This window comes from Leptonychotes weddellii, chromosome 5 (genome assembly GCF_054177405.1).
Source record: "Leptonychotes weddellii isolate Sample4059 chromosome 5, ASM5417740v2, whole genome shotgun sequence".
NCBI classification, from domain to species: Eukaryota; Metazoa; Chordata; class Mammalia; order Carnivora; family Phocidae; genus Leptonychotes; species Leptonychotes weddellii.
This window is the reverse complement of record NC_138373.1, coordinates 6,552,294-6,579,533: the sequence shown is the minus strand read 5'-3', so window position 1 is coordinate 6,579,533 and position 27,240 is coordinate 6,552,294. Positions and strand designations below refer to the sequence as shown.

The window sequence follows — 27,240 nt, the reverse complement described above, 5'->3', positions numbered from 1 at the left end:
CTTGGAGATCTTATCCAGACTGGGGAGGTTGAATGTGGTTTAGACACAGTGGTCGAAAGAGTTGAGAGGGGGGTGCGCCAAGGGCCCAAAGGGGAGTCAGCGGCCTGGGTCCTGGGAAGGGGCAGGCAGGGCGGTGGGGGGGGGGGGCGTCAGCCCACGTGCTGGGGGTGGGGGCCAGGGAAACAATGAGGCCTTTGGTGATTGTGCAGGATCCACCCCCAGCTTCCCAGTGTGTCCCCTCTGTGGGCTGGATCCCGGTGGCGGCGGCTTGGGGGGCGGGGCTGGGGGCCCTGAATGGGCCCCTTGTCTCAGCGCTGGGTGTGGGCCAGGTTCCCCGGGCACACGGTGCCCTCGCCAGGCCTGGCCGGCCTCCGTGGCTTCCACCCTCCGCTGGCTGAGGACCGGCCCTGTGGGTGAGCCGGGCCCCTCCCTGACAGCCTGGGCTGGGCTCCCGCCCCGGGCAGCAGTGGCAGGTAGGGAGAAGGACCCCATCTAGTGGGGAAGGGGGGAAAGCAGCAGCCTCTGCTCAGAGCACCCGGGGCCCCAGACTAAAGGGGCCCCGTGAAGAGTGGGATACTGGAGGCCGCCCCAGGTTGGACTTCCCGCCCTATAGCTCCCTAGATTTTTTATGACAGGTTCTTTGTGTTGTCTGCACCTCAGCTTCCTCGTGGGTAAAATACCTACGGGAGGGCCACTCCGCTGGTTACGTGACATCATACGTGGGGAATGTCCAGGGAGGACCAGGAGCTCAGGAGCCCTCCCTCCTCCATCAAGGCCTGCTTAGTTTCCCTCCCCTGGACCTGGGGGAAGGAGGGCTGAGGGCACAGGGATTGGCTCCTCGGGTCCTGGAAGGGCCTCGGGGGTTGGGGTCAGGGCCAGGCAGGCTCTCACAATGGGCTAGAACTCTGCCTTCCTCTGAGTTCTCATCCACTTTGACTCCTCTCCCTGTCTCAGGGAGGGGAGGAAAGACTTAGGATGAGTCGTCGGTGAAGGCTTTCCCCCTGGATTCTCTCTTTCTTTCTTCTTGGCTGTGCGTGAAGCTCCTGAGAGACCCCTCAGGTGGTGGCCACTGGCCTGCAGCCTGTTCCCCTCCCCCCTTTGTACCAAATGCTTGTCCTGCCCCCTGCTTGGTGTTCGTGTATTGGGAGAAATGGCTGTGGTAATGCGGTTCTTCCGATGGATTTGGCAAAAGATTACTCGCTGGGTGAGTTTCAGAGAGTGCCCCTTCCTCATGACATGCTGGGGCAGGAGGTTCTGCTCAGTGACCTCTAGGTCACAGAAACCCATTTGCGGGGGGAGGCAGGGACACTCACAGCCCCTTCCCCTCTGTGATGGCCTTCTTGCCAATCATGTGCCCCTCTCTTGTCTCTCCTCTCCCTGTCTCGGTTCTCAGGTTTTCTTCTGGAAACACAAAGCTAAGTCAACCGTCTTGGAACACCATGACTCCCAGAAAAGTGTAGTGAAGGTGGAGAAGAGTCCCAAGGTGATTGAGACTTTGAAGTTAGTTGAGCCCTGCGAAGAGGCTAAGGTCTCCAAGACGGCAGAGACCCCCAAGGTGGCTGATCCCTTCACGTTGGTCAAATCAACAGATAAGGGTGAGGTGGAACAGAAACGTGTGGGCCGGTCCCTGCTGCAGCTGCCCCGGACAGCTGTCAAGTCTGTCTCCACACTCATGGTCTCGGCCCTGCACAGTGGCTGGCAAATGTGTAGCTGGAAGGTGAGCACCCTATTACCTGGTTCCCAGTGGTCCTTCCACCCTCCCTGATCCCTCATGACTCCTCCCCCGCTCCAATCACTTGGCTGACATTTGTTTTGTGTGCCTCTCAGGCACTGAGGCGGGCAATCGAGGCTACACGGTGATCGAGATTTACCCAGACTAAGGGAGCTACAGACAAGATCATAGGCATTGTTGGTTCAGTGTCTTAGGGCTATGACAGGGGAGGTCAGGGGTCTGTAGGAGCCCAGAGGAGGAGCATCTCATGCAGACTTGGCGAGTCAAGGAAGGCCTTCCTAGCAGAAGAGACGGTGAAGCTGAGACCCGAAGGATTGGCCCTGCCTTGGGGTGGAGTGGGGTGCAAGGAAGTGAGGGGGACATTCCATGAGAACAGAATAGCAAGGGGGCTGGGGTGGGGGGTTGCTGGCCCAACGTGATGGGTTTGGGCAGTCCTGGGGCCAAGGGTCAGCTTGTACAAGGCAGAGTGGTTGGCCATCTGTGCAGTTTGGGTTTGACCCTAAGAGCAATGGGAACCCTTGTAGACATTTGAGCGGAGGAGTGACACAATCAGATTTTAATTTAGAAAGCTCCCCTGCTGTCATAGGTTGTGGTGTAACCGCTCTGGAAACAGTTTGGTAGTGTCTTTCTTTCTTTTTTTTTTTTTTAAGATTTTAAAATTTTTATTTCAGAGGGAGAGGGAGCAGACTCCCCGCTGAGCAGGGAACCCGATGCGGGGCTCGATCACAGGACCCCAACACCATGACCTGAGCTGAAGGCAGATGCTTAACCAATTGAGCCACCCAGGCGCCCCAGTTTGGTAGTTTCTTATAAAACTAAACTTGTAATCATCATATGCCAAGCAGTCATACTCTTGGCATTTATCCTAGATAAATGAAACTTTATGTTCACACAAAAATCTCCACGTGAATGTTCAGAGCAGCTTTATTTGTAATAGCCAAAACCAATCCAAATGTCCTTCAGTGGGTGAATGGTTAAACTGTGATGTCTCCATACCATGGAATACTTCTCAGCCTTAAAAAGAAACAAATTATTGATGCACCCAACAACTTAGATGAGTCTCCGGAATTATGCGGAGTGAAAACAACTAATCCCCAACCAATATTATATATATATATATAATATATATAATATATATATATATATAAAATGATTCTATTTATATCATATACCACTCTTAAAATAGCAAAATTATAGAACTGGAGACTTGATTAGTGGTTTAGTGATTGCCAGGGTCTAGGGGTTGGGGGTTAGCAGGTAGGTTGGTTATAAAAGGAATGAGGAATTCTTGTGATGATGGAAATGTTCTGTGTGTTGACTGTGGCAGTTGGCGACATGAACCTGCGTATGTGAGATGAAATTGGGTAGAATTTAATACACACACAACTGAGTGCAAGCAAAGGGGGACATGTGAATAAGATCAGTGAATTGTATTGGTGTCAGTGTCCTGACCATGATTCAATATTATAGTTTCGTAAGATTTTACTATTGGGGGAAATTGGGTAAAGAGCATACGAGGACTCTAGTATTTCTCACAACTGCATCTGACTACAATTATCTCAAAGTCAGAAACGTAATTTTAAAAAGGGAAGTGTCTAGATCGCTACCAAACCAACTTATTTTGGCCTTGAATGAAGTATTACAGCACTAATAAAAAGTTGACTTGGCACCCTGTGATGGGCGGGTCAGAAAAGGACAAGAGGAGAGGCAGGGTATTTAGGAGGTAGAATTGTTGTACCAGCTGGTTGATTGGATGACGGTGAAGGGAGAGAGAGAGACAGAAGTCAGAGTGGGCTGGAGCCATTCACTGGGGTGGAGAATGAAGGAACAAGAGCAGACTTAGGGGAGCAAGTGATGAGTTGAGGGCATTGGGACAAGATGAGTTGAGATGTTGGTGGAATATTTGCATGGAGATACCTAGGAGACAGTGAGATATACAGGCCTGGAGATGCGGAGGGAGCTCTGGACTGATGATGGAGGTCAGGGGGCCATTCTGACCTTAATTTTTTTTTTTTTTAAGATTTTATTTATTTGACAGAGACACAGTGAAGAGAGGGAACACAAGCAGGGGGAGTGGGAGAGGGAGAAGAGGCTTCCCGCCGAGCAGGGAGCCCGACGTGGGGCTCAATCCCAGGACCCCGGGATCATGACCTGAGCCGAAGGCAGACGCTTAACGACTGAACCACCAGGCGCCCCATTTTTTTTTTTAAGATTATTTATTTATTTGAGAGAGAGAGAGTGAGAGAGAGCACAGCTGGGGTGGGGGGCAGAGGGAGAGGGACAAGCAGACTCCCCGCTGAGCAGGGAGCCCCACACGGGGCTTTGATCCCAGAACCCTGGGATCATGACCTGAGCTGAAGGCTTAATGGACCGAGCCACCCAGGCACCCCAACCCTGCCCTTCATTTTAACACAATCTCCCGGAAACCCTAGTGAGGACTCAAAGATGTGTGAGACATGGTGCCTGTCTTTCAGGAGCTCGAATTCTAGTGTTGAAAACAGGTCCGCAGAACAAAGAGCAGATGTCATGCCAAATGTTGAGGCAAACACAAGGGTAGAGACAAAGAACACCTAATGCAGCCTGGGAAGGCTTCCTGAAGGAGGCGGTGCCTGAGCTAGGCCTGACTGGAGGAGTTGGCTCTAGAAAAGCCTTTGCTGTTCATCTGGCAGTGGTTGTATCCCTGATTTCTCCCTAGAGGAAGCTATTTACATGTGCACATCTTCTCTCTCTCTCTCTCTATTGTAGTCCTCTGTGAGTTCTACCTCCATTTCCTCCCAGATGAGGCCTGGGTCCCCTCTGGAGACGCCGGAGGCTAAGATGCTGCGGGAAGTGTACCTAGTACTGTGGGCCGTCCGGAAACAGCTACGGCAGCTTGCTCGCAGGCAGGAGAGGCGCAGGCGGCGCCACATCCGGGCCCACACTGGCCCCCAACCTGACGCAGTTCAGGGCCTGAAACAGGATGCCCGGAGTCCCCTCTAGGGGGGAGCCCCACATCCTCCAAAAAGCCCCACCTCACTCTTAGGTAAGGTTGATAGGAGAGGTTAGGGCAGCAGGCCAGGAGTTGTGGGTGAGGAGAAGTTTTCATACTGTCACCTCTCATCGGGAGCCCAAGTCCAGGCCTGGGGTCCCACTTATTCCCCTTCATTCCGTTTATTCAATTTATTAAAAAAAAAAAAAAAAAAAAAAAATTATCCAAATGTTGGGAAATAAATATCAGATATTTCGGAGTAAATATAGTCTGTTTGTGGATAGCCAGAGACAATGAGGGGAACTTGGGCGGGGCAGGGCGGGGCACCTCGGGCTGGCCCAAACATGTGTGGGAGTAACTTGGGGGCTTGGGGGGGATCCCCATGTCCAGGGCCCCCTGGGCCCAAACCCACTTCCAGGGACTGATTGCCTTTGGCAACTCTGCCAGGCCAGCAACTCCGGGCATCCTGTCCGCAGCAGCACCCCTTTACTGAAGATACGTGGCGCCTCCCAGGTCCTGAGCCCATGCTCTCCCTGGCAATCCTACAAAGACGGGCGTTTTGCAGAGGTTGAGGGACTTGAACAAACGAGACCTGCTGGAAACTGCCCACTGCCCCGCCCCTCTGGCGCTCTGGGGCTCCCCCATAGCGAGGTCAGTGGGTCTGAAGACCCACGCGGCGGCGGCAGCCGGACCCGCATCGGTGGGTAAGGCTCGCAGGCCCTGCTGGCCGCGCCCTCGCCGAGAGCGGCCGAAAACTACAACTCCCAGGGTTCCGGGAGGCGCCGGGGGCGGGGCTGGGGCCGCGGGTCTGCGCCCGGGAGCCGAGCGTGCTGCTGCGGGTGAGGGTGTCGGACTGGCTCCTGGGGAGTTGGAGCGGGGGGGGGGGGGTGCGGGTAGGGGGGAGGCTCGGCGGGAGGCCGTGGTGTTTTGGAGGAGGTTGGGGTACGGGAGGCAACACGAGGGGATACCCCTCTCGGACTTAGTCCGCCCTCTTGCCCGGCCACACGAAGGCGCAGCGGTGGCTCCCCAAGGAAAAGCAGGGATATTTCACAAAGACTGCAAAATTAGGGCATTTCAGTGTCCACAGGGCTTGGGGGTGCGGTGGGGAAGGAGGAAGGGATGCCAGCAGAGGCCCCGGGGAAGGGGGAGAGAGGGAGAGGGGGAGGAGGAGGAAGGGTGCAGCTGGTTGTGCTGCTGGGTCTGGCTCGGGGAGTTGGTGCGAATAGCAAGCAGGTGGTGGGCGTGAGCAAAGCTGGGGTAGTGAGCAAAGGGGACGGATTGTTGGAAGCACCCAATTCCCTAGAGAAGTCAGCAAACTACTCGCCTCCCCCCAGAACCCCTTCCTCACCCCTCACTGCTCTGGAAGAGTTTGGGCCCCCTTGCTGGGAATCCGGGTTGCCTTTCCCAAAAGTCGGGAACTGCACCAGGCTGCCCAGCCCTATAGCCCTGCTACCCTGAGCCTATTAGCTGTCCACTGCACCTCAACCTTGCCAGCCAACGGAATACCAGTCACCGCTCATTAAGCTCCTACTGTGACTACTTTTAGGTCTCCTTCTAAGTAATTCTCACAACAGCTTTGTGATGAAGTATTACTGCTTCCGTTTCTTGGAGGAGAAAACCGAGGGACAGAAAGGTCATGTTTAATAAGATCATGTAGCTTTCATTGATCCAACTGATGAGTCTAGCTCACACTGGACATGTAACATACATGTTACACGCACACATACACGTTACACTGCAGGTGTTCAGTACATGAAATGGCTTCACTGGGAATGTGTCTTGAGTTTGGCATGAAGGCAAAGACTGTTCGGGTGGGGAGTCCAAACAGGCGGATACACAGTGGCTCATTTCTGGGGCTTTCAATCACCAGTTATTCCTCACCTCTGCCTGTGTGCCGGGAACCATTCTGGGGACCAGTGGCATTGGTGCAGGGTCTGTGTCCCCGGGTGTCCAGAGGCTGGAAGGTGCTTCACTGTGTGAGCAGCCCCTCCCAAGTCCTTAGAGACAGGCTCCTCTTCCGATTGGGGACCTTAAGGTTTTCAGTGGGAGGATGGTGGGGTAGGGTTAAGGGTGGCCTGGAGGGTCACTGGTAAATAGCCTTGCAAGTAGCTACAGGCCCAGGAGCCAATCCAGGCTGGAGGCTGGGGGCTTATGGGAGGGAATACTGCCTTCATTTTTCTTTGGCTTCTTTAGCATCTTGGGAGTGGGAGGGGAGGAAAGGAAGAAGGTGAGTTCAGCCCGCAGCCAAGGGAGCTGTTGGCACCTCCCATCGCTCCCTCCCTCCCCAGACATGATGGAGTCCTGTCTGGGCTTGGCCAAGCAGGGGAATGGAGACTTGCAGGAGAGAGGGGGGTGGGATGGAAGAGAAGTCCACAGACCTTGCTTTTCCTAGATGTCTCCATGCACCCAGGTGGCCTCCTTCCTCCCCATCCTAAGTAATCCAGCCCAGAGCCCTAGGCAAGGCCTGTGGTGGGGCCTGGGGAGGAACTTTCCAACTGGGAGGGAAGTATAAGGAATCTCCTGGGGGTAGTGATTTACAGGGAGGGATGCTTACTCACCCCAGCCCTCTCCTGGTAGAAAGAAGTAGAGGACAGAGTGACCCCCGCAGAAATCTGCCTCCTGATGACAGTCTTGTGAAAAACTCCCACCTTGGACACCCTCCCCTCCCATCCCCATCAGACCTCAGGCACCTCTCCTCCAAAGCTGCTCGACTGCATGAGGCCAAAGTAGTAGGGCTATGGGTGGGCTGAGTTGGGACCAGAGTCGTCCTTTATTTTCAAAAGAGAGGGGCCCTAGGAATGTGGGGAGCAACATGAGAGTGCTGGTCCCAGATGCCCTCGCTCTCTGCCCCATCTCCCCTTCTCCTCCATCATCATCTGATTGCCTGAAAATGTCAAATCTTTTGTCCGGCTCCACCACACAGCAAAACATGTCATACCCTTGCTGAAACCTTCCAATAGTTTTCCATCCTTCTTGGAAAAAAATCCATACTTTCCTTTTGTCTAAAATGCCCTTCTCTCAGATCTTGGCACCGTGGGCTCCTTGCTGGTCTGGATTCTGTGCAAATTTCGCCACGTGTCTTCCCGAACCCTTTCCCTGATGGTCTGACTTAGAAATCAAGAGAGACCTGCTGTCCTGGCCATCCTCTGCCTCTTGCCATGCTTTGTCTTCGTGTAGTACTTAACAGTATCTGAAATTATATTTACTTATTGGCCAGTATACTCGGGAGCCAGTGCAGTGTAGTAGTGAAGAGCATGGGAAGTGATTTGAACTAACACTTTCTGGATGTGTAACCTTGGGTAAATCGGCTAACCTCTCTGAGCCTTGGTTTCCTCATCTGTAAAATGGGGAAAGTAGTAAGTAGTACCTGTATCACTGGGTTGTCATGAGAATGAAGGAAATGATGCTCAGCACAACACAAGGACTCAGTAAATGTTAGCTGCTAGGAGTATGATGATGGTTACGATTTACGGTGTATGGTTTCTATCCCCATGGCCTAAAACAGTACTGAATAAAACAAAATAAACGTTCACCTAGTCTGTGGGAAGCACACTCCGACCAGCTGTGTTTTGGATGCCATGCCATTTTGGAAGTGACCAGAAATGCCATGTGCAGCGAGTAGCAGGAAGAGCACTTGACAGAGAGTCCAAAAGCCCTTGGTTCTGGACTCAATATTGCTGCTACTGGGCCTTGGGCTCTTCAAATAAAATAATGGGTTGAAGCAAATGGTTCTGCTCCCTGCCAGCTTCCGGGGGTTCTGGTTTGAGCCCTGGGCTCCCTTTATCCACCACATAGTCTTCAGGGTTGGGGACACATGGTGCCTTCAACTCCCCTCAACCCCACCACCTAACAGCCCAAAGCTGCCGTGAAGAGGGTCGACCCAGGGAAAACATTCTTGGTTTAAGCCCTTGAACCCAGAAACAAAGTCTCAGCCCTGGACAGCGGGTCTTCTCTTGACCCACGTCACCCCCTCCCTTTTGGCCTCATCTGCTCTCCTATCTGACCGCTGCGGGGGAGCCAGCCCGACTGAGCCCCACCAGGGGCTGGACCCAGGCCTGAAGGCTGAAGGCTTCGGCCTCAGTTATTCTTGGACGCGCAGACAGGGTGTGTGTGCAGAAGCACGCGCCTGTGTGCACTTGCGGGTATCTGTGGCTAAATTTTGACTTGTTCCTGTCTTCCCCCTCAGGAGTGGCAAGACCGAGATTAACTAGAGGGCTGGTAATGCTGTCTGCCCCTTTGCTGGAGCCACCTATCTGCTCCTTGGGTCATTCTGGGGGTACTGGGCAGCCAGCCTGTTAAGATCTCCAAGGGGGAAATGGACCAAGGGTAGGGATCTCCTCTTTCCTTCTCGGTCCTCTTTGTCTCAAAAGCTGAGCCCACCCACCCCACACCTGTCTGCCCACCTCACCGGGGATGCTCGGGTCTGTGTCCCTGCCATAGCTGAGTCATGGACTTCTTCCTATTTCCCTTTCCCTCAGTGCCTCCCGGGGTGAGTGGCTGTAGAGGGGCAGGTTTTGCAAGACAGGCTTGGTATTTTGTGTTGAAGGAGGAGTGCACAACTGAGGTGTGGCCGCGGCTGGCTCAAGCTGGGGCGGAGAAGGCCCTAAGAAGGCGGGTCCCCGGGTTGCAGGGGGTCCGAAGCACCCTTTGCCGGCTTTCTCTCTCCCCTCCAAGTTTAAGAGCCAGCTGTTTTTCCTTTATTGTTTATACGCTCTGACACTTTTTCAACTGGGTTATGGGTCTTTTCTAGAGGCCCACGTAGTTCAATATAGAGTTTAAGAGCCTGCCCTCTGGAGCCAGACTACCAGGTTTTGAGTCCTGGCTCTACCACTTACTAGCTATATGGCCTTGGGCAAGTTGCTTAACCCCTCTGTGCCTCAGTCACCTCAGCAGCAAAACGGAGGTAATGCAGGGATGTTGTGAGGATTGTATGAATTAAGGCACAGAAAAAAACTTAGAACAGTCCTTGCCACGTATTATGTGCTGTAGACATGCTTGTTTTTATTATTATTTCTTACTGATATCTAGAAGCTCTGGATAGAGCAAGGGAGTTAACCCTTTCTGGGATATGAGTTGCAGAGGTTTTAACACAGTCCTCTGTTTTTTCTTTTAACTTTTTATTTTGGAATAATGTGGATTAGAATGCAGTCATCAGAAATAATATCCAGTTTTCCCACGTAGAAGTGAAATCTTTACAAAAATTACTTGGCATATATACTTCATTTTTTAAAAATTATTCATTATCGAGGTGAGATCTTATGGTATCTGCCTTTCTCTGCCTGACTTATTTTACTTAGCAGGATGCCCTTAAGGTCCATCCATGTGGTCACAAACAGCAGGATTTCCTTTTTTTATGGATGAATAATATTCCATTATATATATATATATATACAGTTTCTTTATTCATCCACCAATGAGCTTGTAAGTAACGCCATTATAAATAATGCTCTCTTTTCTCCACATCCTCACCAACACTTGTTATTTCTTGTGTGATGACAGACATTCTAACAGGTGTGAGGTTTTTACCATACAGATAGAGTTTTGACTTTTTTTTTTTAAGATTTGATATATTTATTTGTCAGAGAGAGAGAGCACAAGCAGAGGGAGAAGCAGACTCCCTGCCGAGCAGGGAGCCTGATGCGGGGCTCAATCCCAGGACCCCGAGATCATGACCTGAGCCGAAGGCAGACGCTTCACCGACTGAGCCACCCAGGTGTCCCGAGTTTTGAAATTTTTTATGGGGTCAGAGAGATCTTTGTGGTGTAACTCGGAGCGCGGCGTGTCTCCATGTAAGACCTTTCCGGGGTGTCTTGTAGCAGTTAGGATGAAATCCAATCTCCTTACCTCAGTTCCTGGCTGGGGTCCCTGCCCACCTGCCTGACCTCATCTCTCCAGGTTTGTCTGTGCTGTCACTTCCCCGGCGCTTGGCTGGTTTCCATTTATTTCCTCTAACCCCCCTGGGCCTTTGCAAATGCTGATTCTTCAGTTTTGGAAGTAGTTCCCCCACATTCTTCGCCTGGCTTGCTCTCGATCCTCCTTCAGAGCTGCTGCTTCTCCAGCTACCTCAGAGACGCCTTCCCGGAGTCCCTGCCCACCCTGTCCCCTGGGCCATGTCCCAGGGCTTACCTCAGCACAGAGTCTGGCATGCAGAGGTGCTCAGTGGATGTTTGGGGTAGGGAATGCACTGCTTGGTCCTGGCCTGTCCGCTCGATGAGTTCAGCATGGGCTTCAGGGTTCAGGCCTCAGGGTTCAGACTCACTCCCTTTGGGGTCCTGCCTTTGGCTCCCTGACTGGGCTCCCCTTCCCAAGAAGATCTTTAAGACCCACGGGCAAGCAGGGCGAAGCACAAAGCTGGGGGCTGTAAGGGAGAGGCAGGGGAGAATAAGGACTGTCCAGAAGGACTCGGTGTGAAATAGACACGAGTAGGAAGTCACGGGGGAGAACCCTCCTCATCCCTAAAAGCCCATCCAGACTCGTTCTTTCCCCTGCCACACACACTGTCCTCTACCTGCTCGCCTCTCCAGCCCATCCACAGCCCCTGAGGACAGGGTGCTACTCAGGCCCTGTTGAGACAACAGCTCCAGGCAGCATTGACAGGTTCCCCAGGCCCCTGTGCGACACTGTCCCCTCCTTTCTCCTCTCAGGACCCAGCAGCCCTGCCTCCATCATCCTCTGGTGTCCTTCCCTTCTCCTGTTCCCTGGTGAATGTTCTGGAAACTCTGGAGCCAACCAGGGAGAAGCCAGAGGATCGTCCACTCCCAGTATGAATGCGAGCAAAGGAAGGAGGGGTCAGCACACACCACAGGTTGGCTTCCCTGTCCCCTCTCCATGAGCTCTCTGCACAGAGAGCCTGGCACCGAGCAGAGTCAGTCCCCTGAACCCAGGGCAGTGTGGGAGGGGGACTTCAAAGCCCCATCGAGTACCTTCTCCAGCTTCAAGGGGTGCCGGCTTGACTTCTAGAGCCAGACCAAGCCCCTGGGAGCAGGTAATTAGCAGTTCACAGGAGGCGGGGCCAGCTCAGAAACACTTGGGTTCAAATCCTGTCCTTCCTGGCTGTGTGACCTTGGACAAGTGAGTGAACCTGTCTGAACCTTACTTTCCTTATCCAGAAAATACGGTAACTATTTATTTCACGTGGCTGTAGGAATGTGAAGTGTCTTGCACAGGGCTTGGTACCTAGCGAATTGGCAACAGGTGAATAGCTCTTCTAACTATATTGGAGAAGTGGTTCTCAGGATGTGGTCCCAGACCAGCAGCGCCCCGGAAGCTGGCAGAAATGCAGACTCTCAGACCCTACCCCAGACCCACTGAATCAGAAACTCCCAGGGCAGGGCCCAGCAAACTGTTTTAAGGAGACAGATGAAGTTTGAGAATCACTGCCACTTTGGGAATGCACACCGTCAGGTTCTGAAGGACACATCAAAATCACCTGGGGGCTTGTTAAAAATACAGATTCCTGGCCTCAAAGCCAGGGATTGAGGTGAGGCCTGGGAACTATATTTTAACCTGAGATGAGTTTGGGGTTGGGGGGAGGTCCGAGCACCAGAGGCTGCCCTGGGGGAAAGTCATGGAAGGCACTTCGGGTAGTCGAAGGCTCCAGCCCTGGCGGGCTGAGGACTCCCATCGGGTGGCAGAGGGGATATAAAGCTGGAAACTGAAGGAATTTGCACTTTACCCTGAAGTCGCTGAGTAAGAGGGAGGACGGGCACACAATGAGGGCAGTGCGTGCCAGACCTGGCCACCCGCCCAACCCCGTGACGGTCACCCCACAAGCCCGGGGACCCTGGGCGTCCGGGGGTCTCCCCGGCCTCCTCCCTCGGTCCGGCGGCTGCAGGGGGCGAGAGGCCCGGCCCGAAGGCACCACGCTCGGGGTGGGACGACAGCAGGACGGCCGCCGAGCCGGGAGACCTGCGCGGCCCGTCACCTCGCGCTCCTGGGCTCCAGGTGGCGCTGCGGTGCGCGGACGCGGGTTCCGCCCGGGCCTCGCCGCCGCCCTCTCGCCGCGCCTCCCCCGGGGCCCCGGGAAGCGAGCTGGCGGCGGCGGCAGGGTCCGCGAACAGGGAGGGGACCCTGTGTGAGCCCCCCGACGGCGTTAGCCCGCGGAGGGGCCGCCCGCCGTGGCGACGTGGGCCGTGGCACCCTGGTTCCACGGGACAGGGTATTTCTAGTTAAAACGACTACTCCGCAAGCTAGTGAAACCCGTCCCCTGTCCGGGAACAGCCGACCCCTCTGTTCCTCCCGTGTGTCGGCGGCTCCTGTTCTTGTTGCCATGTCCACCATCACGGGGCCCCTTACTTCAGGCCTAGCAGAGCTTTGCATCCATAATCTCATTTCGTCCTGAAGGCAGACCATCCCTTAGGCCCGAAAGCCATCACCGCCGTTTTCCGAATCAAAAAATTACGCTGTAGAGGGGTTCATAACTCCTTTAAGAGCTCACAGTGATATTGGACGGGACACAGGTCTGCCAGGCTGGAGCCTTCTCCATCCTTCAGGGCCACCCGTTACTGTTGTGTAGGTTGTGCACTGCGCAACTCTATAATCAACAAAGATGTATGGAACCATTAAGGCAATTTTCCATCACATGGCAGTGAAGGGCTTTGCGGAAGGGGCATTTTTCTAATTTGCCCAGAATTGCTTTCTGGGCTGCCCCAGTGTCCCTGCAGCCTTCTCTCCAAGTTTGCTCCTCCTCTTCCCAGCAGGTGCATCTGGCATCCAGATTCCACGGCCGCACTTGGCTTTCTGCAGGAGCCTGGCCCAAGGTATCTAATCTCAGGTGACATGGCATGACACTACTCCTCAGTGGGATCTGTACCTATTAACAAATCCATGCTTGTGTATGTGTGTGGGGGGGTGTTGGGGGTCACCGCATCTGCCAGGCCATAACTATGCCTTACAGGTGAGAGTGTCTCGTGAGCAAGATGGGATTTTCCTGGCAGGATTCCTTGGGGGGCACAGGCCAGGTGGATGAGCCCTATGAACCAGGCATGTTGATCCTCCAAGCTGATACTATAAGGGCTAAGAGGAGGAACCCTCCCCTTCCCAGGGCCACACTGGGCACCCTGCAGTTTTGAGGGTGGACAGAGGGGATCTGGAGAGGATAGACATGGTCTCAGGAGCACTGAGCTCATTGCATGGATGGTTCCAGCACCAGTGGGGCAGAGATGATGCTGGGAGTGGAGTGACAGAAGCTGGCCTGGGGTCTGGAGAAGAGGAGGAGAAGGATATGGAGGACCAGTCTCCTGGAAGTGGAGGAGGGGAGGGATACCTAGGCTGCACTGGGTGAGGGGGACCACCCCAGGCTGGGACCCCTGGCCTGAGGGTGGAGAAGGAAGAGGAGAGTTTGATCGGATCGGGGGACCCTGGTCTGGGTGCCCAATGTCCCAGCATAGCTTCAGGCGGTGGTGGGGCTCTCTCGGAATGGTGGCTTCCCATTCCAGGGCTTCCTCTGTTCCTCCCTTGTACCTCGGTTCCTTGCTCAATGGATGACTCCCACAGCACAGAACCTGCTCCTCCCCTCCAGCTATCACTGCACCCACTTCATGTTTCTAGGGTTTTCTCTATTGCCAAGGAGCAGCCATGACCTCAGGCCTGACTCTTTTAAGTTGCATCAGGATACCTGCTGCTTCCTGCCATGCCTGGTGGGCCTGGCTGTTGTGGGCACATCCATACAGTCATCCTGAGCTGCTGCTTCCGGCTGGGAGTGAGGCTTGGGGGGCTGGATGGGGAAGCTGCCTTGGCCAGTGGGGTGGGGGGAATGCTGGAGTCCTGAGGAGAAGTGAGGATCCTGGGCAGGAGAGAGGAAGAGGTTGGTTGCAGGGGATGCCAAGGGGAGGGGACCAGCTCTTGGGTGGTGGCAAAAGATTGAACTCAGTGTGTGTGTGTGTGTGTGTGTGTGTGTGTGTGGTGTTTTGGGGGAGGGGTTGTTCTGTCTGGAACACAAGCTGCTCAGAGATCAACTAATATAGCCCTGCCATTAAAAATGAGAAGACTGAGGCTCAAAGAGGAGAGAGATGGTGTTGTTGGAGGGGGTTGGGGGGTGGGAGGGCGGTCCTTTGACTTCTGGCCCCAGGCCCATCCTCTGAGGGATGAGTCCCTCCTACTCCTCTCTCTGTCCCCAAGAACAGACTTTGGACCGGGGACTGCAAATGTGGTATCTATGTGCACATGCGCACTTCTTCGGTGGCCCCACACTGGTGTGGAAGGCCTCTTTCTCTGCCACGTTCACTTCTTGCTGGGCTACCCCGTTCCCGCTGGCAGCCCCCTCCATCCCCCCAGCCCAGCACCAATCGACTCCAGCTCTCTGCTCATCCCGTTGGCGCCAGAGCAACAAGCCTTCCCTCAGCCTAGGATGTGGATAGGAAATGCACTGGGCCTCTGGGGGTTTTCTTAGGTCGAAGGACTGACACTGTGCATGGCAGAGACGAACTTGTGAGGAGGGGGCCCAGTGCTGATTCCTAGGGCTCTGCTTGCAGCCCAGGTTTCGCTCTCCTAAAACTCAGTGCCTAAGGCCTCAGTTCCCTGAGCAGGCTTCCTGGTCACCACGGCCACCTGACACTTTGGACATGATCAGAGACCAGTTGTGTGGCCCCCCAACCCCGGGCCTTAAAAGGTTGGAGGCCACTGGATGGGCATGGCTGGACACAGGCCCTCCCCATTAACTTCTTCACATGGAGCTGACGTGGCTCCCACACAGAGGGACTCCCAGTCAGTCATTCCTCTACAATGTCAACACCAGGCTCCCCTCCCCAGTGCCTCCAACACTCCGCTGTCTCCTACCTCCCACTCTTCCTCCTCTTGCCTTCACCTGTTTCCTTTGGCAACTCTCTGGAGCCTGGGGAAGCCCTCTCAGGACAAGATGGTCCTTCAAGACTAAATCCTTCCCACTACGGGGCCTCCAATCTCAGCTCTCCAGGGATGGGGATGCTGCTGAGGTGAGTGTGTGGGTGGGATCCTGGGGAACACGGTGGCCAGAGCCCGAGGTGCAGCCCAGACCTGTCCCCCCAGCTGTATTAGTTTTCTGGGGCTGCTGGAACAAGTTGCCACAAACCCAGTGGCGTCAAACACGAGAAATTCATTCTCCCCCAGTTCTGGCGGCCAGAAGTCTGAAATCCGTTTCCCTGAGCCGAAATCAAGGTGTGAGGAGAGTTGTGCTCCCTCCCGAGGTTCTGGAGGAGAATCCTTTTTTTTTTTTTTTTTTTTGCTTCGTCCTGCCTCTGGGGCCACATCACTCGGATCTCTGTCACATTGTCTCCTTCTCTTCTGTGTCACGTCTCCTGCTGCCTCCCTCTTTTAAGGACACTTGGGATGGGACCTCATATCTCTGGGAGGTCATTATTCAGCAGCATCCTACACCAGCAAAACCTGGAGGGGACGACCACATTTCTCCCCAAGTTGTGCATCCCAAATAGTATTTGCCCAAAGGCCTCTTTCATGTCCCCTGCCCCACCTCCTGGTTGGGAAGCACTAGGGTTTGTGGGTAAAAACCTGGGTATTCAGACAGACCCCAGCTGTGGTTCTCAAAGTGTGGGCCACGCCAGCAGGATGAGCATCACCTAGGAGTTTATTAGAAATGCAATTTCTAGGGGCGCCTGGGTGGCACAGTCGACTCTTGGTTTTGGCTCAGGTCATGATCTCAGAGTCCTGAGATCCAGCCCTGCATTGGGCTATGTGCTCAGTGGGGAGTCTGCTTAAGATTCTCTCCCTCTCCCTGTGCCCCTCCCCTGCTCACACGTGCACTCTCTCTAAAATAAATAACTAAATCCTAAAAAAAAAATGCAGTTTCTTGGGCCATACTACAGACCTACTGGATCAGAAACTTCATGGTGGAGCCCAGCATTCTGTGTTTTAACACGCTCTCCAGGAGATTCTAATGCAGCTGGAGTTGGGAGAAACCACTACTTTCAACTCCTCATTTAGAAAAAAGTGAATAAAGGAGCGCCTGGGTAGCTCAGTTGGTTAAGCCTCCGACTCTTGATTTTGACTCAGGTCATGATCTCAGGGTTGTGAGATCAAGCCCTGCATCAGGCTCCGTGCTCAGAGCAGAATCTGCTTGTTCCTCCCCGTCTTGCTCTTGTACACGGGCTCTCTCTCTCAAATAAGTAAAATCATTAAAAAAATGTGAATAAGACTTACAGCAAACACACAGTGATTGGTAGGATTAAAAGAAGTTATGTGCACGGAGGACTTACTGCGTGCCTGGATCTTCAGAGTAGCTGCTCAATAGATATTTGTAGCATAAATGAAGGAGCTATCCAGTGAGTAATGATGGAATATGAATGGTGTTTTTCACTTACTCGACAAACATTTACTCAGTCAGTGGGTTCTGCCTGGTATGAAAGGTAATTCCCCCCGACCTTGCCAGGTCACAGTGGAGAGGGGGTAAACTGATGTTCGCAGTGCAGGGTGAGAAGGGCCCCAGCTAAGGGGTTTTGGATGGGCTGTACGAGCCCACAGATGGAAGGAAGGAAACCATTGTTGCTTTTCGTGCTTTCACACATGCATTATTTTTTCCATCTCTGAAAAGAGCACTAGGGTATGGTCTATTTCCTATGCTGACTTGCCGTGTGCCCATGAGTGAAATGCTTGGCCTCTGTGCACGCGGATGCACTTCCTCATCTGCAAAATGGGAATCAGCACACCCCACAGGGTTTTGTTTTAAGCAGCACGCACAACGCCTGGCTTAGAGGAGGTTCTGAAAGATGTTCAATCTCTTCTTGTAATTTCCCCCAGCGATCCTGTGATGTAGGTGTTAACATTCATTTTAAGTCCAGAAGGGAGAGAAACATTTTAGAGACCTAGGCCAAGTTTAGTTATTGCAATGGGGGGTGAGGGGGCCCAAACTGAGGCATTGAGCTCCCTGGCAGCAGGGGGGCAGAGGATGAAAGGGATGGTTACTATCTTGAGAGCTCCTTAATTTACATAACAAAAGAGGCAACCAAGTTCCTAGGAGGAACTCTTAGGGCAGCTACCCCCAGGCTGGCCCTCTCCCGCTCCAGCTCCCAGATAGAGGCTTGTGGGAAGCACAGTTTGTTCAGCGAAGCTGCAACCGAGTCACAAGCCTGCTTTGATTCAAGGGGAGGGGACACAGACCTCACCTCTCAAGGAAAGGAGTGTCAAAGAAATTTTGGCCATTTAAAAAAAAAAAATCATCACATCACACAAATCCCAAATTGTCAGAATCAGGGATAGTGTTTACAATGTGCAAAGAGTAATTTTCTCTTAATTATTCTTTTTTAAAAGATTTTATTTATTTATTTGACAGAGAGAGACACAGCGAGAGAGGGAACACAAGCAGGGGGAGTGGGAGAGGGAGAAGCAGGCTTCCCGCCGAGCAGGGAGCCCGATGCGGGGCTCAATCCCAGGACCCCGGGATCATGACCTGAGCCGAAGGCAGATGCTCAATGACTGAGCCACCCAGACACCCAAGAGTACTTTTCTCTTATTTGACATTTATTTTCTCTCTCTGTGGCAGGCCAGGGGGCTTGGAGTCAGTGTGCTGGCCTGCAGCCTGACCTGTGCTCTCCTCTCTGGATCAGGAGAAAGGAGTGGTGGGCTCAGGCCACAATACCTCAGACTTGACCTTCTGCTGGGGGGAGGGGGTCTATCCTGCCAGCCCTGGGGATCAGGCAGAATGGGAAAGGGGGGCTGGGAGCATGGGTGTATGTGTGTGGCTGAGGGTGGGTCACAGCTGATGGAAGTGCAAGGTCAGCGACCCATCCTCCATCACTCCCCATGTGACAGGGACACAGTGTGGAAATGTCTCTGGGCTGGCCCCCACCTGTAGGCAGCAGCCAGTTGGGGAATGGGAGATGGGAAGTGAGGGTCCCTGCAGGTTTGCAGAGGGTGGTGGGCGAGGGCTGTTGCCTCATTTCTTTGACTGCCTTGGCTGTACTGGAGGGTAGCTTCCTGTGGAGCCTTTGCCCTTCCCCTGCCCTCTCCTCCCTGGCAGGACTCCTCAGCTGCCCTCTGCAATGGTCCCAGCCACTCCATGGGTCACTGCATTGGAGATCTCCCCCTGCCACTCACCAGCATGGTCCCTTGAAGGACCTCTGACCCTATCCTGTCTCCAGTCCCATCTAACCCCCCCATAGCATCTGGCCCAGCAGAAGCTCAGGATGACCTTGAATGACCCCTTCCAGCACTCAGACTCACCTTCCCCAAACGAGGATCCAGGTCTGGAATCACCCCTCCCAGATGACTAAAGGGAACATCAATACCTGGTGGGGTCTAACCCATCAAGACAGAACCTAAGGGCCTCAAGTGTGACCTCTTCCTGGGGACCTTCTCTGTGTCTCTTTCCCTCTTCCTTCAGCCTTCCCTCTTCCCTCCTCTCCCCACCCTTCCCTGGATGGGAGATGATGCAGAGGTGGGAGCTGCCCAGCCTGTGTGTGGGGGGCGGGGAGGGGTTAGTTGATGAGAGCTTGGGCAGGGCCCCCTCACTTGGCAATCTCAAGTAGTGCGGTCAGGGAAGCTTCTCTGCTTCTCCCCTCTTTTGCTTAGAGTAGAGGGGTGGGGGCAGTTAGTGGACAATATTTTAAATTTCTCTCCTAACTCCTTCCTCCAGGGTTCCCCCTTCTCACCTTCTGCTGTCCCCAGACAGGGCTTGGTTTGGTGTGGCATGTAATTGAAATCCCTCTTTGCAGAAGAGGGTCCAGCTCTAGAACATGCCACCATGAGGAGACTCTAAAGTTAAGGATAGAGAAGGAGTCACTTGTCAGTACCTTCTTAAAGGGGAGTTTTGTTGTTTATTTTTTTAAAAGGAAAAGCAATTCTAAGCCTCTCCACTGGTCCAACCCAAAAATGTCTTAGGAAGAGTGGGGGCAGGACTGAGACCCCCTCCTTCCCTCACCTCCACCCACCCATCCTCACATGCGTATTGTTTCTGTAATGTCATTTGGTGGTGAACTTTCCACTTCCTGGAGGCCACCCATAAGCTGGCAAATAGAATGGCTCGTTCTTATCTCTGTCTGCACCTAGGAGGAGGTAGTGGCTAAGTTTTAAGGCTGAAATTGAGCAACTGAACTTACTGAATTCATGGCTAGTGTTCCTGTAGGGCCTTTATATCCCCTAGCAGCCAAGGCCTGTGGGCTAGTTTTAAGTTTCAGCTCTAACACTTCCTGTGTGACAAAGCTATCTCAGCCTCCTTTAAACAAACAAACACAACTCTTTTTAAAAAAAGATTTTATTTATTTATTTGACAGAGAGAGACACAGCGAGAGAGGGAACGCAAGCAGGGGGAGTGGGAGAGGGAGAATCAGGCTTCCTGCAGAGCAGGGAGCCCGATGTGGGGCTCGATCCCAGGACCCCGGGAACATGACCTGAGCCGAAGGCAGACGCTTAACGACTGAGCCACCCAGGCGCCCCCAGACACAACTTTTTATTATAGAAACGCTCATATATAGAAGTAAAGGAAATATTATAATAACCCCCCACGTACCCATCATCTGTCTTCAACAATCACCCACATTTGGCCAGTCCTGTTTCCTCTTCACAACCACCCTCACACACTGCTCCTCTTCCCCAAACCAACATTACTTTTAATTAACATTTTTATTATGATCCTTATAGATTCACACGCAGTTGTAAGAAATAACACAGAAAGATCGCTTGTACACTTACCCCAGTTTCCCCCCATGGTAACTGCTGGAGACTGAATATTTGTGTTCCGCCTTAAATCCTTATGTTGAAACCTAATCCCCAGTGTGTTGGTCTTTGGAGGTGGGGTTTTTGGGAGGTAATCAGGCAATTAGTACTCTTATAAAAGAGACCCCAGGGAACTCCCTTGCCCTTCCAACAAATGAGAAGACAACCATCCACAAACCAGGAAACCATTCCTTCCTAGACATTGAATCTGCCAGCACCTTGATCTTGGACCTCCCAGCCTCTAGGACTATGAAAAATAAATTTCTGTTGTTTATAGCCACCCAGTCTATAGTATTCTGTTATAGCAGCCTGAGCCGACGAAGAGAGCAACATTTTGCAAAACTATACTATCTCAAGGATATTGACATTCGTGTAATCCACCAACCTTATTTGGATTTCCTAGTTTTGTACTCATTTGTGTGTGTATATTAATTCTATACAATTTTGTCACCCGTGTAGGTTCCTGAAGCTACCACCACAGTAAAGGAAACGAACAGTTCCAACACCAAAGGATCTCTGGTATTGCCCTTTTATGACCATGCCCACCTCCCTCCCTCCATTTCATCCCTAGCACTTGGCAATCACTAAATCTGTCTTCCGTTTCTAAACTCCTATCATTTCTGAAATGTTAGATAAATGGAACCATGTGGCATGTGGTATTTTGGGATTGGCCTTTATTATTATTATTATTATTATTATTGCCCAGCATAACCTAGCCAATTCATCCAAGTTGTCATATATCAATAGTTTGTTCATTTTGATTGCTGAGTACTATTCTATGGAATGGATAGACCATAGTTTAACTCTTTACCTGGCGAAGGACATTTGGGTTGTTTCCAGTTCTTGGCTATTACAAATAAAGCTACTATAAACATGTGTAGAGGGTTTGAAGTGCTCAGGGAAATGAAATTAGCTACCACATTCTGGGGACCACAGGTGCTTACTGGGTCCATCATTGTTTCTAAGGGCTTTTCAGTGGACAGAATTAGAATATACTTTTCAGGGCACTTGGTGGCTCAGTCAGGTAAGTGTTTGCCTTCGGGTCATGATCACAGGGTCCTGGGATTGAGTCCTGCATGGGGCTCCCTGCTCAGCGAGGAGCCTGCTTCTCCCTCTCCCTCTGCCTGCCACTCCCCCTGCTTGTGCTCTCTCTGTCAAATAAATAAATAAAATCTAAGAAAAAAAGAATTAGGATATACTTTTCAATTTAAACTAAAATACACCAAGAGTTTGTAAGCTACTTCCTAAATTCAAGACAACAGGGAATTTGCATAACACCATTGATTTTGTATATGTATCTCTTTTCAGCTATGCCAAAATTCCAGTTCTGATAATATCAACATAATTATGTTTTATCCTACACATTTTCACAGGTTCCTAACATGACTACTGAATACAATTTAAAATTTTAAGGCAGGTTTTTTTTTTTTTTTAAGGTTTTATTTATTTATTTGTCAGAGAGAGAGCACAAGCAGGGAGAGTGGCAGGCAGAGGGAGAAGCAGACTCCGCGTTGAGCAGTGACCCAGATGCTGGACTCTGTCCCAGGACCCTGGGATCATGACCTGAGCTGAAGGCAGACACCCAACCATCTGAGCCACCCAGGTGTCCCATTTTTATTTATTTTTTTTATGGGAGTTAATTTTGTTCTTAGGGTAGATCTTTGGGATGTATAGTTAAATTACTGTGTTTTCAAATCATTTTGAAGAGTTCCCTTCTGTGTAGCTACCCCAGCAACTAGATACACATTTAGGTTCATCTGTTTCATTTTACTTTCAACTTAGGGACTGATTTTTTTAAATTAAAGATTTTATTTATTTACTTAACAGAGAGAAAGTGAGAGAGGGCGGAGAGATGCAGGCAGAAGGAGAGGGAGAAGCAGGCTCCCCGCTGAGCAGGGAGCCCAATGTGGGGCCGGATCCCAGGACCCTGAGATCATGACCTGAGCCGAAGGCAGACACTTAACCGACTGAGCCACCCAGGCGCCTAGGGACTGATTTTTTAAAAAAAATATTTTATTTATTTATTTATTTGACAGAAAGAGACACAGCGAGAGAGGGAACATAAGCAGAGGGAGTGGGAGAGGGAGAAGCAGGCTCCCCGCCAAGCAGGGAGCCTGATGTGGGGCTCGATCCCAGGACCCTGGGACCATGACCTGAGCCGAAGGCAGATGCTTAAGGACTGAGCCACCCAGGCGCCCCCGGGACTGATTTTTAAAAATTAATTTTTGTCACATAATAATGGAAAACATAGGTTTCCAAAGTCAAATAAAACGAACTATATTCAAAGACTAGCCTGTTTTCCTTTTATTCTGTTCTCTCCTTCTCAATGTCAGTAACCATGAAAAGTTTTTGAATTATACTTCCACGTAAAAAAAAAAAACACAAGTATTTACATTTGTATCTCTCTACTCTCACAAATGAATAGTAGAGGGAATCCTCATACTTTCTTTTTCTTCTCTTCAGCAGGAAAGCCTGCAGAGTGTTTCACCCCAGAGATCCTCGGGAACATTTTGTGTGTGTTAAATGCGGGCAGCTATGCATTCCACCTGATCTTCCACAGCAGTTTCTGGTAAGATAAAGCATGAGAAAACTATCAAACTGCAAAGTGGTACCCAAACGTGCCTGTTGACTGAATATTAACCCCTTTTGGGGAGAGCCTCGAGAGTCATGCGCCCGACTTAGCACATTTTGCACAAGAAGAAACAGAGGCTCACAGAACTGAGAGGACCTGCCCCAAGGAACACAGGGAACGGACAAGCGATCCAGTCTCCTGCCCCGTAGTCTAGAAGTCCAGGATAAATCCACCGAGACTTTCTTTTTAAAAACTGTATATTCAACATACAGATACGTATTTTTATAGAGACGAATACTGTAGGGAGCCCTCGAAGGAGGAAAAGTCACAAAAGGCCATAAGGCGGAACGAGGCAGTTACCGCCCGGGCAACCACGAACGCCCAGAGTCCCGGGAAGGAGCCCGGAGCTGGGCTCGGCGAGCCCCGCCCTCACTCATACTGGGAAGCTCCGGTCCCAGTGCCGAGGAACGCCGGGAGATGCTGCGGAGGCGCTGACGAGGGAGGGCCAATGCGGGGCCTCCTGACCTAAAGCTGTCTATTTGGCACCCCGACAGAAGGGACTGACAGACACACTCTGGACTCGAGCAGAAGTCAGGTAAAGACTGCAGGACAGAGACGCCACATCCAGGTTTCCGAAGGAGAAATGGTCCTCGTGAGGACCCGTAGGGCTTCCGCGGGCGGCGGTTCCGAAACTCCGGCTTAGGGGCGGGGCCGAGGTTTTGCGGGCGGAAGCCCGCGGGAGACAGGGAGCCGAGCAACGGAAATGACGCTTAGTAGCGCCAATGGGATGGAGCGGGGGCTGGTCTTCCCGCCCCATTGGGTAGGGGCAAGCGGTTTCCGGTAGCGGCATCCGGGAGGGGCGGCGGAGGGGGTGGGGTGGCGATTTCGTGTCCCGTGACCCCTGGCCTCCGGAGACCTTGCACCCCCGCAGCCACACCAAGATGATGGGCTGTGGGGAGGCCGAGCTGGAGTCGGTCGGAGGGGAGGAGGCATTGGCGGCCCCCGGGCCACCCCCAGAACCCCGCGCCCCGGAGCCCAGAGCCCCAGTGCCCGAGCCTGGCCTGGACCTGAGCTTGAGTTCGCGGTCCGAGACCCCCGAGCGGCCGACCAGCTGCCCCGGCCGGCGGAAGGGGCGGGCGGACCGGCGGGGCGGGGCCCGCAAGGGGCGGCAGGTGAGCTGGGGGAAGGCCTGGCCGTCAGGCCGCAGACAAGCCCGCGCCCACCTATTCACCGTCCCGCTCTCTGCTCCCAGGTCCGCTTTCGCTTGGCGCCGCTCTCCCCCGTGCGGTCCGAACCGCCGCCGGCCGCCGCAGCACCTAGCGAGAAGCCCGCGGCACCGCAGGACCTGGGGGCGCCCGCGCAGCAGAGCAGCCTGGCTTTGAGCCTCGAGTTGCAGGCCGCGCGGGCTGCAGCCGGCAGCCAGTTCGATGCCGCGAAGGCCGTGGAGGAACAGCTGAGAAAGTCGTTCCAGACCCGCTGCGGCCTGGAGGAGAGCGTGGCCGAGGGTGAGAGAGAGACGGCCGGCGGGGCGCGGGAGTGGGGATGAGAGGCGCCGCTCACCCCCACTCCCCACTGCGGTCTCAGGGCTGAACGTGCCGCGCTCCAAGCGGCTCTTCCGAGACCTGGTGAGCCTGCAGGTGCCAGAGGAACAGGTTCTGAACGCTGCGCTGAGGGAGAAACTGGCGCTCCTGCCACCGCAGGCCCGAGCCCCGCCCCCAAAGGTGAGGGACCTGGGCTTGTTTCTGTGTCGTGCCCCCTTCCCCTTCCCGAGTGTAACCTTGGCTTTGGGCTCCAATTCCCAACAGGAGCCACCTGGGTCAGGGCCAGACATGACCATCCTTTGTGACCCAGAAACGTTATTTTATGAGTCTCCACACCTGACCCTGGACGGTCTGCCTCCTCTCCGTCTTCAACTCCGGCCCCGCCCTTCAGAGGATACCTTCCTCATGCACCGGACACTGAGGCGATGGGAAGTGTAGACGTGGAGGCTCCCTGGATTGCTAATTAATATTTTTGTGTTAAAATTGTTTTTCAGAATAAAGTGGTTTTTGCTAACAAATGGGACTCTTCTTGGGAGACTTAAAATGGGGTCAAGCCTCAGGATGAAAGCTGTCTGGAAGTCAAGTTTTTGGCCTTTTTGGAATTTGGTAGTGATGGCAAGTTGAGAACACTGTCCCACCTCTTCCCCTTACTTCGGTCATAGGACCACGTTGTTACTTTGCACTTTTTTTTTTTAAATAGTGAAAGCATGCGTGAGGGGGTAGGGGGAGATGGGAGGGGGCAGAAGGAGAGCGTCGCAAACAGGTTCCACGCTCAGCGCAGAGCCGGAAGCAAGACTTCCAGGAGTCTGATGCTCAACCCACTGAGCCACTCAGGTGCCCCTGCACTACTTATTTCTGATCACTTTAACATGTGGGTGGGTCTCAGTCTGTTAAACTTCAGGGAGTCCTTCCCTAATTACCTGGCTCAAGGACCCTGCAAGACAGCAGGCTATTAGCACCCAGTTATTGAAATTACTTCCTTGCTTTTACCTCTAGGGGCCTTGCCCATCTTGTTTACACCAGATCCAAGAGTGCTCAATATTTGTTGAATGAATATTCAAAGTTCCAGGAACACTTGAGGAGCTGCTGAAGAGTTTCATGTTAATTGCCTATTCATCCAGTTGCACATCACAAAAAAGGTGGGTGGGTGGTCTGATCAGTAGTGCCTTTTCCTAGCTCCACTGTTAATTCTTCCAAAGTTAGCCTTCTGTCCAAAGCTCCCACAAAAAAATTCTTGTCAGTGGGTTTTTTGGGGAGGGGAGATGGACTCTTTGCTTCAAGTTTCACATAAAAATTCACATTATATCCCTCCTTCCTGATTAGAGTTGTTTAGTTGTGTGTAGATTTGACTAGCATTCAACTCAATCCTCCCAACCACTGAAAAATCTGTCCTCTTCTTGAGACTCGTTTGGGCAGAGGAAGCACAGGTTCTAATGGGAGGCACCATCCCTTCCCCATTAGCTAGAAAGTGCCAGACACAAGTGTGGGGGCCACTGCCCTAAACATCAAATTTATTGTGCTGTTCTTACATTCCAAACCCAACCCCCTCTCCCAGTGGGGGTCAGCAGAGGGAAGGATTTTCACAGTACCTGCATGCCTCCCTGCCAAACTTCCCCCTCTTAACCCTCAGTCCATTCATCTGTGGTCGCTGAAACGCAGCTAGGGACAAGGGCTGAGGAGAAATGGAAATCTCCTTTGGAGAACAGGAGGAAGAGGCTAGAGAACTTGATACCCGCCCCCCCACACCCGAGGAGAACAGAGGTCAGCAAACAGTCCATGCCATCCAGCCCAGTGAGCTGGGGGAGAGAGGAAGATGTCGGTAACTCCAGCACAGCTGGGCTTGCTGCTTAGGGTGCCAGAATGTAGGGAGGAGGCTGGGGCAGCAACATAGGAAAAGCGTTCTTTGCAGATCCATGAAAGGAAACTATTTTTTGGAGCCAAAAAGGAAAGACCTTGGGATACTTTCCTTTCCCCTCAGGTCCTTAAGAGCAGTGGGCAGCTTCTTCACACTTTCTGTTCAGGGGGCCACTTAGTGGCTGGGGGAACGGGCCTTGTGGAACAGGTACACAGAACGCTGGAAGCCTGGGGAGAGAGTGTGCAATCAGTAGGGCTGGCAGGACTTCAAGACTCCATGGGATCTGCATCCCCTCTGCCAAGACCCCCCTCACCATCCGCGGCCCCCCATCCTCTCCCAAGTCAGCCAACCTTACCTCTGGAGGTGTTGTGGGGTGTAGCCACAAGCTCATAGCTGGAGAAGCCCACCTCTGGGGATGTCAGGTAGGAACTGAACTGCTCTGGCCTCAGCTGGATTCGATAGTAGTTCTTATAGATTGTTTCCTAGGGAGAAGGGCAGGGGACCACTTCAGCTTGCTGGCTTCTCTCCTGGTGAATGATGCCCACCCTGGAGAACTATTCACCTTGTTCAGAAAGTACTTCTCTTTGTTTCCTTGAGGCCTTTCTTGCCCCAACTAAAGGAAGGATATCGCAATATCCACCCGAATCCCAACTCACCGTGAGAGTCTTTCTCTTGCCATAGGATGACCAAGGTTGGGGCTCTAGGACCAGGATGCCCCCAGGATGTAGATGCCGATAGATCCGGCGAAACATGCGCTTTAGCCCCTCATCTCCCCAGTTCAGATGCACCCACTTGGTGAGGCTGAGGCAGAGCACCACATCATACTCGGGTGTTTGGGCCTCCACCAGCTCATCTCGATCCAGCACATAGTTACCCTGAAGCAAAAATTGGGGGCAAGGTCAACAGAGGCAATAAAAAGAACCACTGCCC

General features: G+C 52.7%; 3 protein-coding genes across 6 annotated transcripts in view; 2 read left to right on the top strand and 1 right to left on the bottom strand.

Moving 5' to 3' along the window:
* Window positions 1–47: 47 nt before the first annotated feature.
* Window positions 48–22,913, top strand: SPACDR (sperm acrosome developmental regulator). 3 transcript variants are annotated; one of them, XM_081819389.1, is made up of 4 exons: window positions 48–1,204; window positions 1,394–1,717; window positions 20,802–20,861; window positions 22,806–22,913. In XM_081819389.1, the coding sequence occupies exons 1-4, from the start codon at window positions 1,151–1,153 to the stop codon at window positions 22,863–22,865; spliced, it is 498 nt and encodes a 165-aa protein (XP_081675515.1). In that variant the 5' UTR covers window positions 48–1,150; the 3' UTR covers window positions 22,866–22,913. The 3 variants fall into 3 exon arrangements, with proteins under 3 accessions (XP_081675515.1, XP_081675516.1, XP_006751593.1); XM_081819390.1 differs by having other exon boundaries at window positions 22,809–22,900; XM_006751530.3 differs by lacking the exons at window positions 20,802–20,861; window positions 22,806–22,913 and adding an exon at window positions 4,478–4,964 and having other exon boundaries at window positions 156–1,204.
* Window positions 22,914–23,743: 830 nt separating this feature from the next.
* The window catches only part of PPP1R35 (protein phosphatase 1 regulatory subunit 35), a 5,760-nt gene continuing 2,263 nt past the window's right edge, over window positions 23,744–27,240 (top strand). The window contains exons 1-4 of one of the 2 annotated variants that reach the window (XR_014145221.1): window positions 23,744–24,086; window positions 24,167–24,419; window positions 24,499–24,635; window positions 25,452–25,594. Coding sequence is in view for 1 of the 2 variants with exons in the window: in XM_006751531.3 (XP_006751594.1) it covers window positions 23,856–24,086; window positions 24,167–24,419; window positions 24,499–24,635; window positions 24,720–24,893 (795 nt within the window). In the remaining variant the exon portion in view is untranslated. Of the gene's footprint in view, window positions 24,087–24,166; window positions 24,420–24,498; window positions 24,636–24,719; window positions 24,974–25,451; window positions 25,595–27,240 lie in introns of those variants that run through there. The other variant, XM_006751531.3, reaches the window with a different exon arrangement.
* The window catches only part of MEPCE (methylphosphate capping enzyme), a 4,088-nt gene continuing 2,785 nt past the window's right edge, over window positions 25,938–27,240 (bottom strand). Inside the window, exons 2-4 of the mRNA XM_006751532.3 lie at window positions 26,967–27,185; window positions 26,666–26,792; window positions 25,938–26,537 (exon numbers count right to left, since the gene is read on the bottom strand). Coding sequence (XP_006751595.2) covers window positions 26,485–26,537; window positions 26,666–26,792; window positions 26,967–27,185 — 399 coding nt within the window. The 3' untranslated portion in view covers window positions 25,938–26,484. The remainder of the gene's footprint in view (window positions 26,538–26,665; window positions 26,793–26,966; window positions 27,186–27,240) is intronic.

Bases quoted from the DNA above. Each gene is read 5' to 3' on its own strand.
- SPACDR (XM_006751530.3), top strand. From the start codon at position 1,151: ATGGCTGTGGTAATGCGGTTCTTCCGATGGATTTGGCAAAAGATTACT. The intron at 1,205-1,393 runs GTGAGTTTCAGA...CTCGGTTCTCAG, and splicing joins GGCAAAAGATTACTCGCTGG to GTTTTCTTCTGGAAACACAA. The intron at 1,718-4,477 runs GTGAGCACCCTA...TCTCTATTGTAG, and splicing joins GGCAAATGTGTAGCTGGAAG to TCCTCTGTGAGTTCTACCTC.